At 32.6% G+C, this 16,590-nt stretch overlaps 1 protein-coding gene across 5 annotated transcripts in view; it reads left to right on the top strand.

The window, feature by feature from the left end:
- ps (RNA-binding protein Nova-1-like protein passilla) overlaps positions 1-16,590 on the top strand; it is a 67,851-nt gene that overhangs the window by 15,290 nt on the left and 35,971 nt on the right. For 4 of the 5 annotated variants that reach the window (XM_085189420.1, XM_085189416.1, XM_085189419.1 and 1 more), the window contains one exon: positions 8,140-8,286. The exons of the other annotated variant lie outside the window; for it this stretch is intronic. In XM_085189420.1, coding sequence (XP_085045546.1) covers positions 8,140-8,286 — 147 coding nt within the window. The remainder of the gene's footprint in view (positions 1-8,139; positions 8,287-16,590) is intronic. 5 annotated transcript variants of the gene reach the window in all.

Below are 16,590 nucleotides of genomic sequence, written 5' to 3'. Positions count from 1 at the left end.
GGTATAATATATTCATGGCAACCCTGACCGGGCCACGGGTATTGGCGAGGTCTGCGGATAGCACGATAACCCCACTCGTCTGTCGTGGTGGTGGTGAGTGATCACCACGTGAATTGAAAGTTAAATAAAATTATTTAATTAAATATTAAATAACATTTTAATTTGTGTTTAATTTTGAGGAAATTATTAGCTATTTTAATGAGTAAACTATGCTTTATGTTGAACAAATAAAAAGGAGGTAGAGACTTCTCGGAGAAAAAGTAATGCGCTCCCACATAAATTTACATCGTTTATAGACTTTTGCTCAGGCAAGTCGTGGGGACAAAAATATTTTAAATACAAAAATATTGATTCGAAGGAGAATCGAACCTACAACTGTCGAGTGCATTTAGACATATTTTAACTGTGACACAATAATTTGACAGCAGTTGTTTTAAACAATTGGTTTTTCCTAGATGCATGATACGTGATTCTCATGAATAAATACATTCAAGGAAATTTACTATAAATTTTAATAAAATAATTACTTAATTCATATATTATATACCTATATTGGAAATGTCTACGTTATAATGTTAAACGGTTATCGCTTGTGCGTGACGTTTTTGCCAATACAATGGTCATTAGAAATGCTATAAATGTTTTGGTTATTATAATTGAAGTACCAAATATATAATTTTAAATTAAATGAGTAGAAAAGTTACTTATATTAAGTAGATTTTTTTTGTTATATCAACGAATTCGAGCAGAAAGCATAGAGAGGGCTATAAGTCAATTCCTCCTAGATTTCACAGAGAAGATAGGTTCTAGTGGATGTTACCGCGTTCTATACTTTCCGTTAATTGAAAGACGTAGATGAAACTATTACGTTATACCTTAAAATCGGATTCAAATTCGCAATTATCGCGTTCGATCACACATTCAACCTTCGCGTAGCTATTGAAAGTACATCACTAGTTCCTCGACATATTCCATTCTAAATAATATTTGAAAGTTTCGTCGATAAATTATTATTGGCAATCGATAATTGAACGCGAGACGCGCGAAACACGTAAAACGGTTACTTCTATAATATAATGTATTGGAGCGTATCAAATATACCTCATGTACTTAAGTATTAATACTTGTCGCGTACGTACGTCGTTCTTATTATATTATAATCATTATTTTAACATGAATACTGAAACTATAAAACTTGTTTATTATACCACCTGCGACTTCGCCTGCTTAAACTTATTGTTATATTACCTATAGCTAATTTATTTATAAATTATATTCTACGTGTCATTTTTATATAGGTACTATATATAAGCTATTACTGTAGTTTCATCTAAATCCGTTCCGTAGTTTTTGCGTGAGAGTCCAACCAGCATCCATGCAGACAAACTTACACATTTATATTATTAGGAGGAAGAAGGATTTACAATTAAAAGATTTTTCCTTTTACCCCAAATAATTAACCTATTCTTGACATGTCTAGACCGGATCTGTGCAAAGATAAATTAATCTAGGCAATCTATTTCAGTGGCTCTATTTGGGTGTCTTGTCCCGAAAATTAATTGCTAGGCACTGGAGCGTACCGCAGTTAATTTGAGGAGTTCCAACTTAGATTCCTTATAAAAATAGTGCCATAAGTTGACTAGAAGCCCAGCATTAACGGTGTAATTGTGTTTGTGTCTCGTAACCTGACCGAGTAGGTACGACTGAACAGAACATTTATTTTTTTTATGAAAAAAAAAACCTTAATTAATAAGTTAATTGATGCAAGTTTTTTCTTATTTCTAATTTATCCCACACACAGCCACAAACACCGACAGAAAATAGTTTTACTTGTATTAGTTTCTATGTTAAAATATGAATCGGAGAGCAATTCTCAAAAAAATCTCATTTTATTGAACCTGTGACCTGATAGATTTTCTTTAGGTTTTCATTTTATAAATAAAATGGATGATACGTCATATATTTATTAATATATTTACGCAAGGACTTATGCGGCCACAATCACATCTGCTGCTCGGCCGCTCGTTATAAGCTTATTTATATTTATGAGAAAATGTCAAATCGATACTCAAACACTGTATGGACTTGTATTATAATTTATATGCAGTTCCTCCTTTTCCAGACAAATTATACATGCTGAATGCGGTACTCAACGCTGTGTTTTGGTTTTGTTATTAGAGTACAGAAATGAATAAAACTTATTTTCACGAGTTAGGATCGAATCTACAGTGGTCGTGAGTGGTCCTTAACGGTCAGACGCCGACTGCTGCTAATTTTATATATTTTTAATAAAGATATATACATACATATACACATAGCTTCACGCCTTATCCCTAGCGGGGTAGTTAGAGAGAACGGAACGGAAACTGCGGTCTCTACACCTCTTTCGCCTCGTCCACTATCATCAACAAAGATACAGCTACTTATAAAAAAAATGTACACGCAAGATCGACTTACTGAAAGATAACGTTAATCTAGACGCCAACGACCGGTTAATGTGTTTTCGCTTTTTATCTGTTTGGCAAGTATTCACCGAATAAAAATAATTCACTTATTTATAGAAGTTGTACTGAAAAATTGGACGTGGAACATCTTGACGCGTGGGCGTCACTTTGTCGCACTGTGCGTAGAATATGCGATACGCATAAATTAATTATAACGATTAATTATTATTTTTATTATATTTCGTAGATTATATTAGAAATAGTTATTTAGTGAGAAGATTTCAGAGAGTAATTAATTATTACTAATTAAGTAATTATAAGGGAGCCGTGATGGCGCAGGGGCCCAAGTGAGCCACCGTAAACGCCGCAAAACAACAAGTTAAAATAGAGCCATTACCTATATAACTTTTGCATATCTAGCTGAAAGTGTTTATGGCTTTTTCGATTATTAGAATCAACTGAAAACATTGTGAAATAATACAATCAAATCAACGGTTCAAGCTAAAATTACGCGGCGTAGAACGCTGTATTTTGGTATGTAGGTTCCTTGGGGAGTCTAAGGGACGATTTCTCAAAATTCCTAACAAGATTTTACTTTTGAAGTTCACGCAAACAGAGATGCAAAAATATTGATCGTTAAGAAAACAAGTACCGAGTGGGATATAAATGAATAGACACAAACGTTAAGCACTTTATCTCTGATACGAGCCATCTTGTTACCAATTAACTTGTTATTTATTGCTGTAAAGAAAATCTTTTCGCTCCTCCACTTCATTTTACAGTTAAAAATTTTCTCACTCTGAAGCTTATAAAATAAATTTATTAGATAGAGATAACTATATTAAAAGATGAATTCGGTAATGTGTATCTTTTTATTACCAGACAGTTACAAGACATAGCGCGGTGTTGAATTCAGCGGAAAGTAGGGATCGGAAGTGTCTTAATAGGAACGGAGTATCTTAAAACTAGGTTCACAAATTTCCTCTGTATTTATGATGTCTGTGACATAAGGTGTTCTTAATATTTGCAGACCAATTTTTATAAAACCTAGTGTTAAAACACTCCATTCCCGACGTATTGACAATAATTCATTCCAGTGGGAATCGAAGCAACAATCGTCACGTTTACACTCAAACGCTGCGCCATGATGGCCAAGATATCTTTTAATACATTATAGTCTCTATTCATAACGTCGATTAGGACATGAGTGAACACATTTACCGCATAATAGTGCTGGAATAATTGCGGTTAGTCATTTTATTCATAAGTTCGTGATGACTTACTTACTTAGTTGTTCACTGTAACTTGAGGTAAATTAACAAATATTCTCTGCTCGTAGCTTTGTTATACTTATTATTATTTACATTTATATTTTTTATTTTCTCCTTTTAGTTGAAAAGAAGGGAATGTCAGACACTTTGTTCCCCCATTTTGGTTAGGATGTTGAACTTAATGGCAGATTTTGATGGCATTTTACCACAAAACAAGTAGAAATGTCGCTATAAATATATAGAGACTAGCGGACGCGCGCAGCTTCGCTTGCTTATTGCTTAGGGGTGAATTCTAATAAACTTTGAAACACGTGTTCAATAAAATATTTTTAAGAGTCTCAATTTCAAATTTTATAAAAATCAGTGGCGATTTAAAGATTTTTCTATATAAACTTTCAACCTCTTATTTACACCCCTAGGGGATGAATTAAAATAAACCACGAAACTTATGTTCAATGAAATATTTTTAAGAGTCTAAATTTCAAATTTTATAATAATCGGTGGCGTTTTAAAGATTTTTCCATACAAACTTTCAACCCCTTATTTGCACCCTTAGGGGAAGAATTCTAGAAAACCATGAAACATGTGTTCAATTAAATACTTTTAAAAATCTAAATTTCAAATTTTATAAAAATCCGCCGCCATGCCGATTTAATTTTTTTTCCATACAAACTTTGAACCCCTATTTCACCCCTTTAGGGTTAAAATGTTTCAAAATCCCTTCTTAGTGGATGTCCAGATTACGAAAGTAAATATCTGTCCAAATTTCACGTTTCTACGCACAGCGGTTACGGCTGTGCGTGCGTCTTACCTCAGTCAGTGAGGACAAGTCCTTTTATATATAGATTATAGTTTTTGAATTTATAGGTAATAGTCTGAATTTATATTTTATTAGATCTACGCTACGATATCTTACACCTGCTATATGCTATAGATAGGACGGAACCTTCTTTCGAGACATTACGTGTGGTATTCAACTATAGTAAATCATTTAACATATATCACTAACATGTTAAAAAATGAGGTCAATTAGTCTCAGTATATGTTTAACATACGCCGTTTACTAGAGTGTGCATATTGTACAATGTAAATTTGTACGAGGTCAGCCAACAAAAGAATCTTCATACTTCATAGGCAAGACATTCTCGCGCCATTGTCCCGAGGGTCCTCCAACGATGAAAGGTATAGGCTCGCACTTGACTTTGAGCGGTGGATGCGTTACGTCATATTTGTAGATTTTAGATAAAAAGTGTTTCGTACCTTTTGTTTACTTTATTTTAACACAGTCATCATACACTGCCCGACTGCGTCGAACTAATGCGCTCCGAAATGTAGGTTAAATTATATAAGAAATATATTGTACGAGTATGTCTTGAGTCGGTTCTGATTTAATGTTTCCAAGGTTGTTTTGGTTTTACATTTAATATACATATATTACAAAGTATACAAACAAATTATTCATATAAATAAACTTATAGTTAAATAAAATCTGAGCTCGATCCCACAGTTGAGAACGGTTTATAAATAGAAACCTTAGTGTTAAGTAAGACACTTCGTTTTCCTGTAACTATAGCCGTTAATCAAGAACGGGGACCTTTGGCTGTAGTGAATATATTTTTTATAATATTTTTAATTTAAATATACGAGAATAAAATAAAAAATGGACTTTGGTTCACACATTACATCATACAACGAGCTGCGACGCAGTTGTGCATCGGATGTATAATGCGTCATTTTCCGTATTTCTACCTATTGCTAACGTCTAGATCGAGATCTATTGCTGTATATTATAAAATTCTAAACTGAACTGTTTAATACATTTTAATGGGTGTGTGTACTTCTCTGTTAGATCTAAAACAGAATATTATTTTTTCAATTAACCAATGCACTATATTGAGGCGAGAAACAAGTTTCATTAGGTATAGGTATTCCCCATTTACGTGACTGTGGCGTATTTTTTTTATTAAAAACAATAACATCAACTAAACAATGATGATTGTTTTTATTTGATTTGTATCATACAGCAAGGTTATAGTAATTGTATGTATAGTCATATCATATAATTTATAAATTGCGAATTGTAGAGTAGCAAAGATGTACGAAACTGCCGCGCGGCGTTGTCTGTTAGTGCATATAATATAATAGATAATTGTTTGACCGCATGGAAATCGAACCTATAACGATTACGCTTATGGTCAGACGTCCCACATTGAGCCGCACTGGTCATACACAGTCATTTATATTATTAAAGTATTAAATTGAATTCTTAAGCAATTTTAACATTAATATATTTTGTTATATATCAAAAATACAACGAAACTGTTCCAACATAAATCTGACGTAAGATCTAAACTACTTTTATCTGGCACGGAATACGTAGAAAAGTTTCAGTTTAAGAAGAAAATGCAGTATTTCATAAAATAGTGATCGAACATCGGAAGCCCTGTCAAGTGTTGACTCGACTGCTCGACTGGCAGGTGTAGGACATGCTCCGCTTGAAATGAGGCCAAATGAGATGCGGCCGTGGGATGCGAGTCGATTGTGCCTTGCATGTATGTTTGCCTTTGTGTCCTTGTCTCCCGACCGGCCCCCATCTACACTTATTGGGTCAACAATATCTGTTTGACTTTGCTCTGACGTAATTGCTTGCGGATCCTAGGTGGACCAGTCCATTTGATGTAGCTATTATTTGGTAGTTGACTTTCGTTTAAGTTTTCTAACTTGTTTGTTTTGTTTGGACTACTTTATGTGAGGACGAAGGAAGAGAAGGAGGAAACTGAGGAACGGAGTGTTATAACACCAGGTGCCTCTGACTATCTTACTAGGCGAGAAAAAACGTGAAACTAAAAAAATATCGCAGTTTTGAAATAAAAAGAAATAAGTTACACACTTTTCTCTCACATTATTGGTTTTATTTTAACACGGAATATTTAAAGAAGTCTGTTAATCTTGTTAGTAAAACAGATGTACTCCACTATTACACCAATTCAGTATCTGGATAGCAAATATTGACTGTAAAGTAAACATTGCGTGAAGCGATTCGGTAGTTGAGCTGATATAATATAATTTATAGGCGAGTGTAACAAAATGTGAGAAATTCTATTTAAAAATTAAATTAAAATCTAATAATTAGACGTAAATGTGTTTTTTTATAAGGTGTTCTTATATGTAGTAAGCTAAGTTTTACCTGCGGCCTCGGCCACATGGAAATAGCAACACCCGAGGCAACTAAATAATACGCGTTCCTCCTTAAATTAATTACGTAACACAAAAAGATTCTTCAATTAGATCCTGTAGTTCCTAAGATTAGCGCGTTCAAACTCTTCTGATCTATAATATTAGTACAGGCTGAAACACTTATTGTATAACATGTTTAAGATATGATATCAAACATTACAATACAGTTTTGATTAGAAATATTTTTTTTTGGCTTATTTGTTTAGTCTCTTGTGTTATTTAATTTCTCATACGTCGTCGTTTCTTTATATTTTTCTTGTTGGGTCGATTTATATATGTGTCACATAATTTATTAGGGTGTTGTCTGGAGTCTGGTGTTGCTGTGAGCTTGTACGCTTCACGTAATGTAGGTAATCCATACATATCATGTGGCGGGTAATTTTAATCTTTCACTTTGCAGTGCTCACGCTCTTCTTCGCTAAGAAATAAAATTTGAATAATTCATTTTAATTTTAGTAATATCTCATCTACTTCTGCTGGATCATCTGCATATCGTGTGTCGACGACATACGTGTGTATTCTATTCTACTTCTAAATATAATTATGCATGATGATACTTTATGTAAATGACTTCGCCGTAAAGTAGCCTTCAATAATACCCACGAAATAACTTAACTGTATAAATCACCGTCCGTTCGTTCATCGCCTAATTGATTGTTTTGTATTAGATCTTGTTTATATGTTTAGGCTTAGATATAGATATCGTTATAAATTGTAAAAAAAGTTATGATTGGTGTTTAGTATAAAATGTACATTTAAATGATATCACATCATGACGTAGTACAGTGTTTGAAATTATCAATGTTAGTTAAGTATTTCCATTAACACGAGAACTAACTACTGAGTTGTATCGTCATTATTCACGATTGCACATGCACCGTACACAGACCGTCGAGTCTTACAAATCAATGATCAACTATGAATCGTTCTGTATAATTCGCTTCTGCTCTACTCCGCTGTAACATTCGGGCCTGAGGACCCTGTTCAAACATCTCTATCTCATAAAACTATTCCAATTAACATGAAATTTTGTGTCTTCAAACTTGGTCATTTCTAAATAGTGTAAGTTGAAATGAAGTTGTAATTTAACTTAATAGCCATATTTAAAACTATTTCCTCGTTACACAAGTTTCAAGACGCAATGTTTCCTCATGATTTGCACAGTGTAAATAATGTTTGGTTTGCAGCCGTGGAGCCGACGTACCACTTCAAGGTGTTGGTGCCGTCCATGGTGGCCGGCGCCATCATCGGCAAGGGAGGAGAGACCATCGCGCAACTTCAAAAAGAGACTGGGGCGAGAGTCAAGATGTCCAAATCTCACGACTTCTATCCTGGTAAGTTTATATGAAAATGTAAATATATATATTTTTTTTCTTCATCTGCTTTGAATATTTTTTTGAAGCTTCACATATTAAGATGTCGAGATAAATAAGACGCTTTTCAAATACGAAATACAAAAAAGCGAGATTTAACTCTCATTTAAAGCGTCACTTTCAGCGTTCGACCACAGCGAGCCTAGAAAATTAAGTACCACTGGAGTTCCACACAATTTTGTGCCATAAAACTTGCTCGAAATAAAAAATCTTTTTAGCTTCGCTTTTTTAATATATCATTTAATGAGAGTTCATATTGTAGTCATTTGCACTTTTCGGATTGAAAAGCTTTTGATATTTTTAAGGTTAGTGTGACTTGTGCACTCGAAATATTTTTGAATACGTCGTTTCTATAACGAGCGATACTTAAATTGAACCTTATAAGGGTAACTTTCTATTTGATCTAAGAGACTTGTAATCTTTAATAACACTTTAAACACATTAATTTAGATTTTTGATAAATTAGATAGATATTGACAAATACCAAAAACGATCGAGAAGACCCGACATACATGTATTTCTAAGAGTATATTATGAAATAGCATAATTATTTCACTTGCCATCGCAAAGACTTTAGAAACAACTCTGTAGGATTTACCATGAGTTGGTATATCAGAGCGAGCAGTGACCCAAATGTGTCAGGGGTGAGTCGGGGCGCTTTGTTCGGGGCCTACTTAGACGGTTGCGACAAAGGCGGTAGCATATAACCTCGTGTCAGTGATGTATGGATGCTATTCAATTTTGGGATTTGAATGAAAAAAATTGGGTCGCGTCTAATTTTATGTTAGACTAAAATTTACTTATCAGTTATCGATGCCGTTGGTTTTTTTTTGTTTGCTTTAGGTATACATATATAGCTCTACTTTTTTTTAAAGTTATCTTTTCATTTGTTGAACCTTACTGGTTGAAGGAAACACTTATATTTTAATATAATATGCGTATGTATTTGATAATATTGAGGCCAGTCGTGGTGTAGGGGCACAAGCGAGCGACAGGTTGTGGGTTCGATTTCCATTCGAGGACATGAAATTTTTAATATTTTATTTTCTTTGAGTCCCACCACTCAATACGCAAAGCCTCCAGAATCCAACGGAATTCTCTTAACACTAGATTCGCTCTGACTACCATACTACATGCAGGGTACAGCGTGAAACAAAAATATTTGTTTAATGTTTCTATTTTATTCATCAATAATTCAAAAACTCAATATATTTATAAACTTTAACATATTCATATTTATTAAAGTTAGATCGGTCGAAGGTGCTTCCAAGGCCTTTTGTTATTTCGACAATCGTTTCTTTTTCTCGTTAGAGGAGAGGTAACATTTTTGTATACGAGTATGATGTTTCGTAACGTAACTTATAACCACAAGAGTGATGTCATCCTCATGCAGGTACTAAAGTTACATTAGGTTTATAATATATTTAAACGATTTATGGTACTGCCTAGACCCATTGGCCTACTTAATATTTTGTATGACAAGTCATTTATATGTATTTTATGCTATTTTTTCCCATTAGTATTTTAATTATTTGTTTTTTCTCGAAGCTAACTAAATTATTATAATAAATTTTAATTTGATGTTGTTTGTTGGCGGACGTGAAGCTTAGTTGGTTATAGCATTAGAATGTGTATGTTATTTCGGAAGAACGCAGACGTTTCCGATTAGAGCTCTATAGGTCAAATTATTTATATTAACGGTAAAAAAGAAATATTTTTAAAAAATGTAAGTTACACATAATTGTATTATTTAATTTACTAAACTAAAATAATAGGCGTGCCATAAAATGGATTTCGTCAATGTTTTAATGGAAAAACCACATCGTGTAATGGAAGTATGCGAAACAGAAGTAATCTATCGTAATGGCAGTAGGTACTAGCGACGTTTCATCGGTTTCATCATTTTAATTATGCGACTTCCTGCGCCAGGAGCTAACAAGGAAATTATTGAAATTTACGCTGTTCCCAGAGTTGGTAATGTGAAATTAAAAAGTAGACGCGCTGCCGGTTGGATGTGTCATTTTATACTTGAATTTATTAACTGACTTGAATTTAATATCAGCTTTTTGCTAAAGTTAACACAGTGTTAAGACACTCCGTTTCCTACTTTCCACTCATTTTTTCGAGACATTGTGAATTGAAAAATCGCTTTATGCCTCATAACTGTATAGGCAGAATTAACTTAGTGTAAGGGCACTCCGTTGCCCACGTATCGCCGAATAGCGTGTTGTGTGGCGGATTGAACGTCGCACTTTGTGTAGCTCAGCGGTGAAACGAAATTAAGAATATTTATTCATAAATTATGTGAGATAAAGTATGTAGGTACATATAAATATTAAGATAAAATCCTCCAACATTGCTATTCTTATCTTTTCTACATATTCCTTTTAATATATAGTTTATGTTCTTACACGACTTTAACAGTTTTTCCAAAAGACGTGAATTGCTCTTGTTATGCGTGTTCGGCGGCAATTACTAATATCTACGATATATTCATACGTACGTACTCGTACATAACAGGTAGAAATCCGGTTTCGGAACGTTCAGCTTTTAAATAAGGGTATTTACACACTATATTTAATTTACTTCATTTTTCTTCAGTTACAAGATTCTTTTAGCTTAAAAGTTAAGATAATCAATATTTAGATCACGAATAAGTTTTTATTATTCTTTAAGTTTTGGTATAGGGGAATTTTATGTTTAGTACAAAGTAAAGTTTTTTATAATTTATTTTGGTATGTACCTAACTACGCCTATTTTCTTTTTTTCATTATTTATTATGGGAAAGTAATACTAGTATATAGTACTGCCCTCGCATTTGCCAATAGCACAGATTTTTACAAAATCGGTATATCATGTTTTAATTTCAGTAAATTGATATATTTAAAGGTGATTAAAAATAATAACTCCACCTCAAAGTTCCCTCGCCCCGATATGGCCGAGACAAATTATTCATAAACCAATTAAAAGTTTAAGCTCTTCTGGAGCTGTATCCTCTTGCAGTTTTACCGTGACTCTGGAAATCGACTTTTGGAGTTGATGTGCTTTTAGTGCCGCTTAAAAGTTACTTGTTACTTTCTGAAAGCTCTGCTGTCTCTTTTTTTTATTTAAAGCCTTTTCATTGATTTCATTTATCGTTAAAATTGATGTGGTAGCAGTGGCGCAGTGCCTGATTGTAAACGCGAAGTTTGTTAGTCGATCCCCGCTCAGAGGAATGAAATATTTCCTTGTCTCGCTATGGAAAACGAAGACAGTCTCGAAAATAAGGCGGTGTGTGGGAAACGAAGTGTCTTAACTCTAGGTTCCCTCTGCCTAGCCTTCTAAAAAAGCAAGAAAAAACTTGAGTCTATCATCTAACGCATTATAGAAAATGATATTACGAAAATGTAATGTGCACTAAAGACGTGTCAGATCATATGCAATCTCACAAATAGCTAATTCGCCCGATACATCGTAACGTGTGAATGATTTACGTTGTCCCTGTCTGTCATACGCATGTTTCATTTTAAGCTTTTGGCAACTCACTTATTCGTTGATGTCGTTGTGATTGCGTAAACTGTCAAAATATGCATTAGTGATTTAAAGAGATAATAAATAAAGAATAGAAACATTACGCTTCTTGTGATAGGTTAGGTACAACTTTATTGGTTTTTTTTTATATCTGCAGAACTGGCACTACTGCTCTTTATCTTGTTATATTTATTTATTCTATATTTTATTAGGTAGAGATAATCTATTTCTGTTTTTTCAAATCACCTCAATTGACAATTTTTTAAATATTTTTTCTTCTAATCGATTTCGATATTGATACGTTCAATAAACGATATGAAAGTCCGTAGGGCGTCCTTACATTGTGTTTTCTAGTACAACGCGATTACATCAGATGCCGACTCATGCGATGACCGAATGGCGAGCCTTCTGTGAATTTTTGTGTTCGACTCACTTTTATTATTTTTATCGTTTAGGTCTCCTTGCTACTTTATATAAATGAATCCCTCGAATGGGAATCTACTACCTCGTTACTCGAGCGAGAAAAAGAAAATTTTAAATATTTTAATTTCGTCGCACCGGTAACGAGGCAAAGTGCAACGTCGAGTTCCGCCATTTAACATGCATTAACTCAAGAATTCGGTGGAAATTGGGAATATAAATCATTTTAGCATATTAACAGAAATATACAAATATTTGCTAATAGATATTTTCCACAAATATATTTTGCTTAATTCATTAAGCTCTATTATTAGGTTCAATATACAATTTTATAGATACAATGTGCGTATAAAATACAAATAGAAAAAATTGTACAAACACGACCCACTTAAAAGTCTCAACCTCTGATGACCTTTTGATATAAATAAGTAAAGTACTCAAATATTAAAATTTGACGTAGTTTTATAAAAATGTCATAAAATATGTTAAAATAAATCTAATTATGCTAAAAAATGCATTAAAATGCTAATCTTAAAGCGATATCGGAACAAGTAAGTATGTAGGTATATGGGAAGCTGCCTCGCCAGTTGCGACATTCATTAACGGAGTCAGGACCCTCAAGGCTCTCAAGTTGTAGGTTGATCTACGTTGATGTCATCGGAACGAAAATAAAAGTTTTAGAACATTACAGCGAATGACCTTCTCGTATTGTACTGTTAGAGAACTCTGCATCTGTCTATATATGGATTTGTTAATTGATTGATGCTAAATGTTTCGTGTTTGTAACGTTAAGGTGTTATATTATGTACGTATAATATATGTTTTTTTAGCTTTATATTGTATTCACTAGTGGGTTGGCAGAGAGGACCTAGTGTTAGGGCACTCCGTTCTCGACGCTCATCCCATTTTCATCAAAATAATTCATTCTTCGAATCGAACTCGAAACAGTAGTGTTTATAGTCAGAGTCTGATGGTCAGACGCTGTGCTGCTCCGCCACATGACGCCAAAGTATTTAGTAGTTAGCATGGGTAAATACTGTTATTGAAATAAAAAATAGATGTTTATTATATTTATGACCATTATAAATATCGTCGTACTTAAAATGTTTTCAAAACAGTATAATGATTTACGGTTAATACCCTGAGATCCGGCCGTTGAATCCTGCATATACGAGTTTTCTTAATTAAACCTATATTAATGAATAATACATGATTAGTAGAACAAATTACACCTGGGTTGCCTGGAAGAATCTTGCCGCAATCACCTTTAATTACATTTTTTCGTAACTCGTTTTTGGAGAAAATTGCACCAATACGTTTTTTATATGAATCGCACATCATTTGAAAGATAATCCCATAAGGAATTGGAAAATTAAGGGTTGCCAGCTCTCAGTCTGCCGCAAGTCTAGGGTTGCCTGGTTTAAACATGTCACTAAATGTTAATAATTTGCACTCATGTGTTTTTTTAATGAATTATATATCAAATTAAAGCTTATTTTTTTCTGAACACTATAAAACAGGGTTGCCTGGAAAATTCCTGCCGCAAACAGGGGTTGCCAGCGTTTGAAATATTTTATTCCGGTTCCGTTTGACTATGAGAATAGACAATGAAATGCGCGGTCTGCCTTATGTTTTTAAGTAAAATATTATATAATAGAAGGTCAGTCTTAAAATCAATGTTTATTCTAATTGTTCACCTGTTAAATGATGATGATTTTAATCATATTAAGTACACGCAGAAAACTATTTAAAGATCATGGGGCAGAAGAAATCATCCTTATTTTTAAAGTAAAATAATGAATCTATAATATTGAGTCTTTGCAAAATCTATTTTCTAAATACTAATATTTATTTATTAATTTAAATTACCATTTTGAAACAATTAAATTATCTAGTTAAATAAATGTTTACAAATATTGATCTACTATAAACAATTAATATATATACATATACATCATGTTCCCTTAATATAATGAAGGGTGACCATTATTGCGGATATTTTTTTTATTAATTATATTGAAAAATACATTTCAATGAACTCTCTCTCTTCGTCCTCTACTTGTTTGATTTGACAAGGCTTGCCGCAACTTTTTTTTTCTCACGCAATTTTTAATAATTTGCATAGGAAAGAAATATATATAATAGAATTATAATAAACAAAACTAAGTTAGCAAAATAAATTCCAAGAAAATCCGACAGTCATGCCGACTAATAAACGCTTTTTACGGTTTATGACCAAGAGTCGGCAAATATCAATTAGTTGGCTATTTTTTACTATAGATAAACATTTTGCGGCGCGATACAAAGCAAACCAAATGCAATAAAATTATTTTCGAAGATGTATTGTTTCTAAATGCAATGAAAGTGCAGATGGCCAAATGAGTTGTTTTTGAGCATATTACTTAGTTACTTACCTTTCGTTTTGGAGTAAAGACGTTTTTACTTGACAAAAATGAAGATGTGTTTTTTGTGCGGCAGGAGTGAAAATGTAATAGAATTTAACAAGGAATCTCTCCAAAAGTGTAAAATTATGTTATTGTTTCGCCAAAAAATGAATTTTAAATACAGTGACATTTTTTTAAATAGTGACACAATGCACAGTTATCATTTACAGTATTACAAAAAGTTCATTGTTTTAAAACAAAAATATAAAGAAGTATTTTTTAATTATTTTCTAATGCAAAACGTAAGTATACTTTAATATTTAATATTATATAGTTTAATAAAATGTAGACAATTGTGGCCGTGGGAGTTGCCTCAGTTTTGATTATACTAAGTTAGGGACGTTAGTGAGTGATTACGCTTTATTATAATTATAAGAACAATTCTTTCAGACCTAAATACCTTAAAAACTATCAGCATAGACGGAGAAGTTCTTGCTAGCGACATTTTTTTATCTATATTTTTTAATAGTTTTTATTAGTTGAATAGTTTTCATTTACTTTGCAAAAACGTAAATATTCGTACTAAAAAGATGGGCGCCATAGTTCTTTCTACGGATACGGACGGCGTTGTCAAATCAAACAAGCAGAGGGCGAAGAGAGAGAGAGATTGTTTATTGAAATGTAATTTTCCACATTTTCTTAATTAATAAAAAAAATATCCGCGAAAAATATATAAAATTATATATAATTGTCACCTCTCATTATATTAAGGAAACATGTTGTAATTAATACCTTATAGTAGATCGATATTTGTAAACATTTACTTAATTAGATAATTTAGTTGATTTAAAAGGGTTATTTAACTAAATATTATTATTTATAAAATAATTTTTGCGAAGACTCAATATTATGGATTATTATTTTACTTGAAAAATAAGCAATTTTCCTATGCAAATTATTAAAAATTGCGTGAGAAAAAAAAAATTGCGGCAAGCCTTGTCAAATCAAACAAGTAGAGGACGAAGAGAGAGAGTTCATTGAAATGTATTTTTCAATATAATTAATAAAAAAAATATCCGCAATAATGGTCACCCTTCATTATATTAAGGGAACATGATGTATATGTATATATATTAATTGTTTATAGTAGATCAATATTTGTAAACATTTATTTAACTAGATAATTTAATTGTTTCAAAATGGTAATTTAAATTAATAAATAAATATTAGTATTTAGAAAATAGATTTTGCAAAGACTCAATATTATAGATTCATTATTTTACTTTAAAAATAAGGATGATTTCTTCTGCCCCATGATCTTTAAATAGTTTTCTGCGTGTACTTAATATGATTAAAATCATCATTTAACAGGTGAACAATTAGAATAAACATTGATTTTAAGACTGACCTTCTATTATATAATATTATACTTAAAAACATAAGGCAGACCGCGCATTTCATTGTCTATTCTCATAGTCAAACGGAACCGGAATAAAATATTTCAAACGCTGGCAACCCCTGTTTGCGGCAGGAATTTTCCAGGCAACCCTGTTTTATAGTGTTCAGAAAAAAATAAGCTTTAATTTGATATATAATTCATTAAAAAAACACATGAGTGCAAATTATTAACATTTAGTGACATGTTTAAACCAGGCAACCCTAGACTTGCGGCAGACTGAGAGCTGGCAACCCTTAATTTTCCAATTCCTTATGGGATTATCTTTCAAATGATGTGCGATTCATATAAAAAACGTATTGGTGCAATTTTCTCCAAAAACGAGTTACGAAAAAATGTAATTAAAGGTGATTGCGGCAGGATTCTTCCAGGCAACCCAGGTGTAATCTGTTCTACTAATCATGTATTATTCATTAATATAGGTTTAATTAAGAAAGCTCGTATATGCAGGATTCAACGGCCGGATCCCAGTCTATAAGATTTTAATAGTCGTTG

The sequence above is a fragment of the Heliconius melpomene genome, chromosome 8 (assembly GCF_056956725.1).
Source record: "Heliconius melpomene rosina isolate 202511_hmr_F chromosome 8, ASM5695672v1, whole genome shotgun sequence".
Classification (NCBI taxonomy): Eukaryota; Metazoa; Arthropoda; class Insecta; order Lepidoptera; family Nymphalidae; genus Heliconius; species Heliconius melpomene.
The sequence above is the reverse complement of the archived record's forward strand: the minus strand, read 5'-3'. Positions and strand labels throughout refer to the sequence as shown.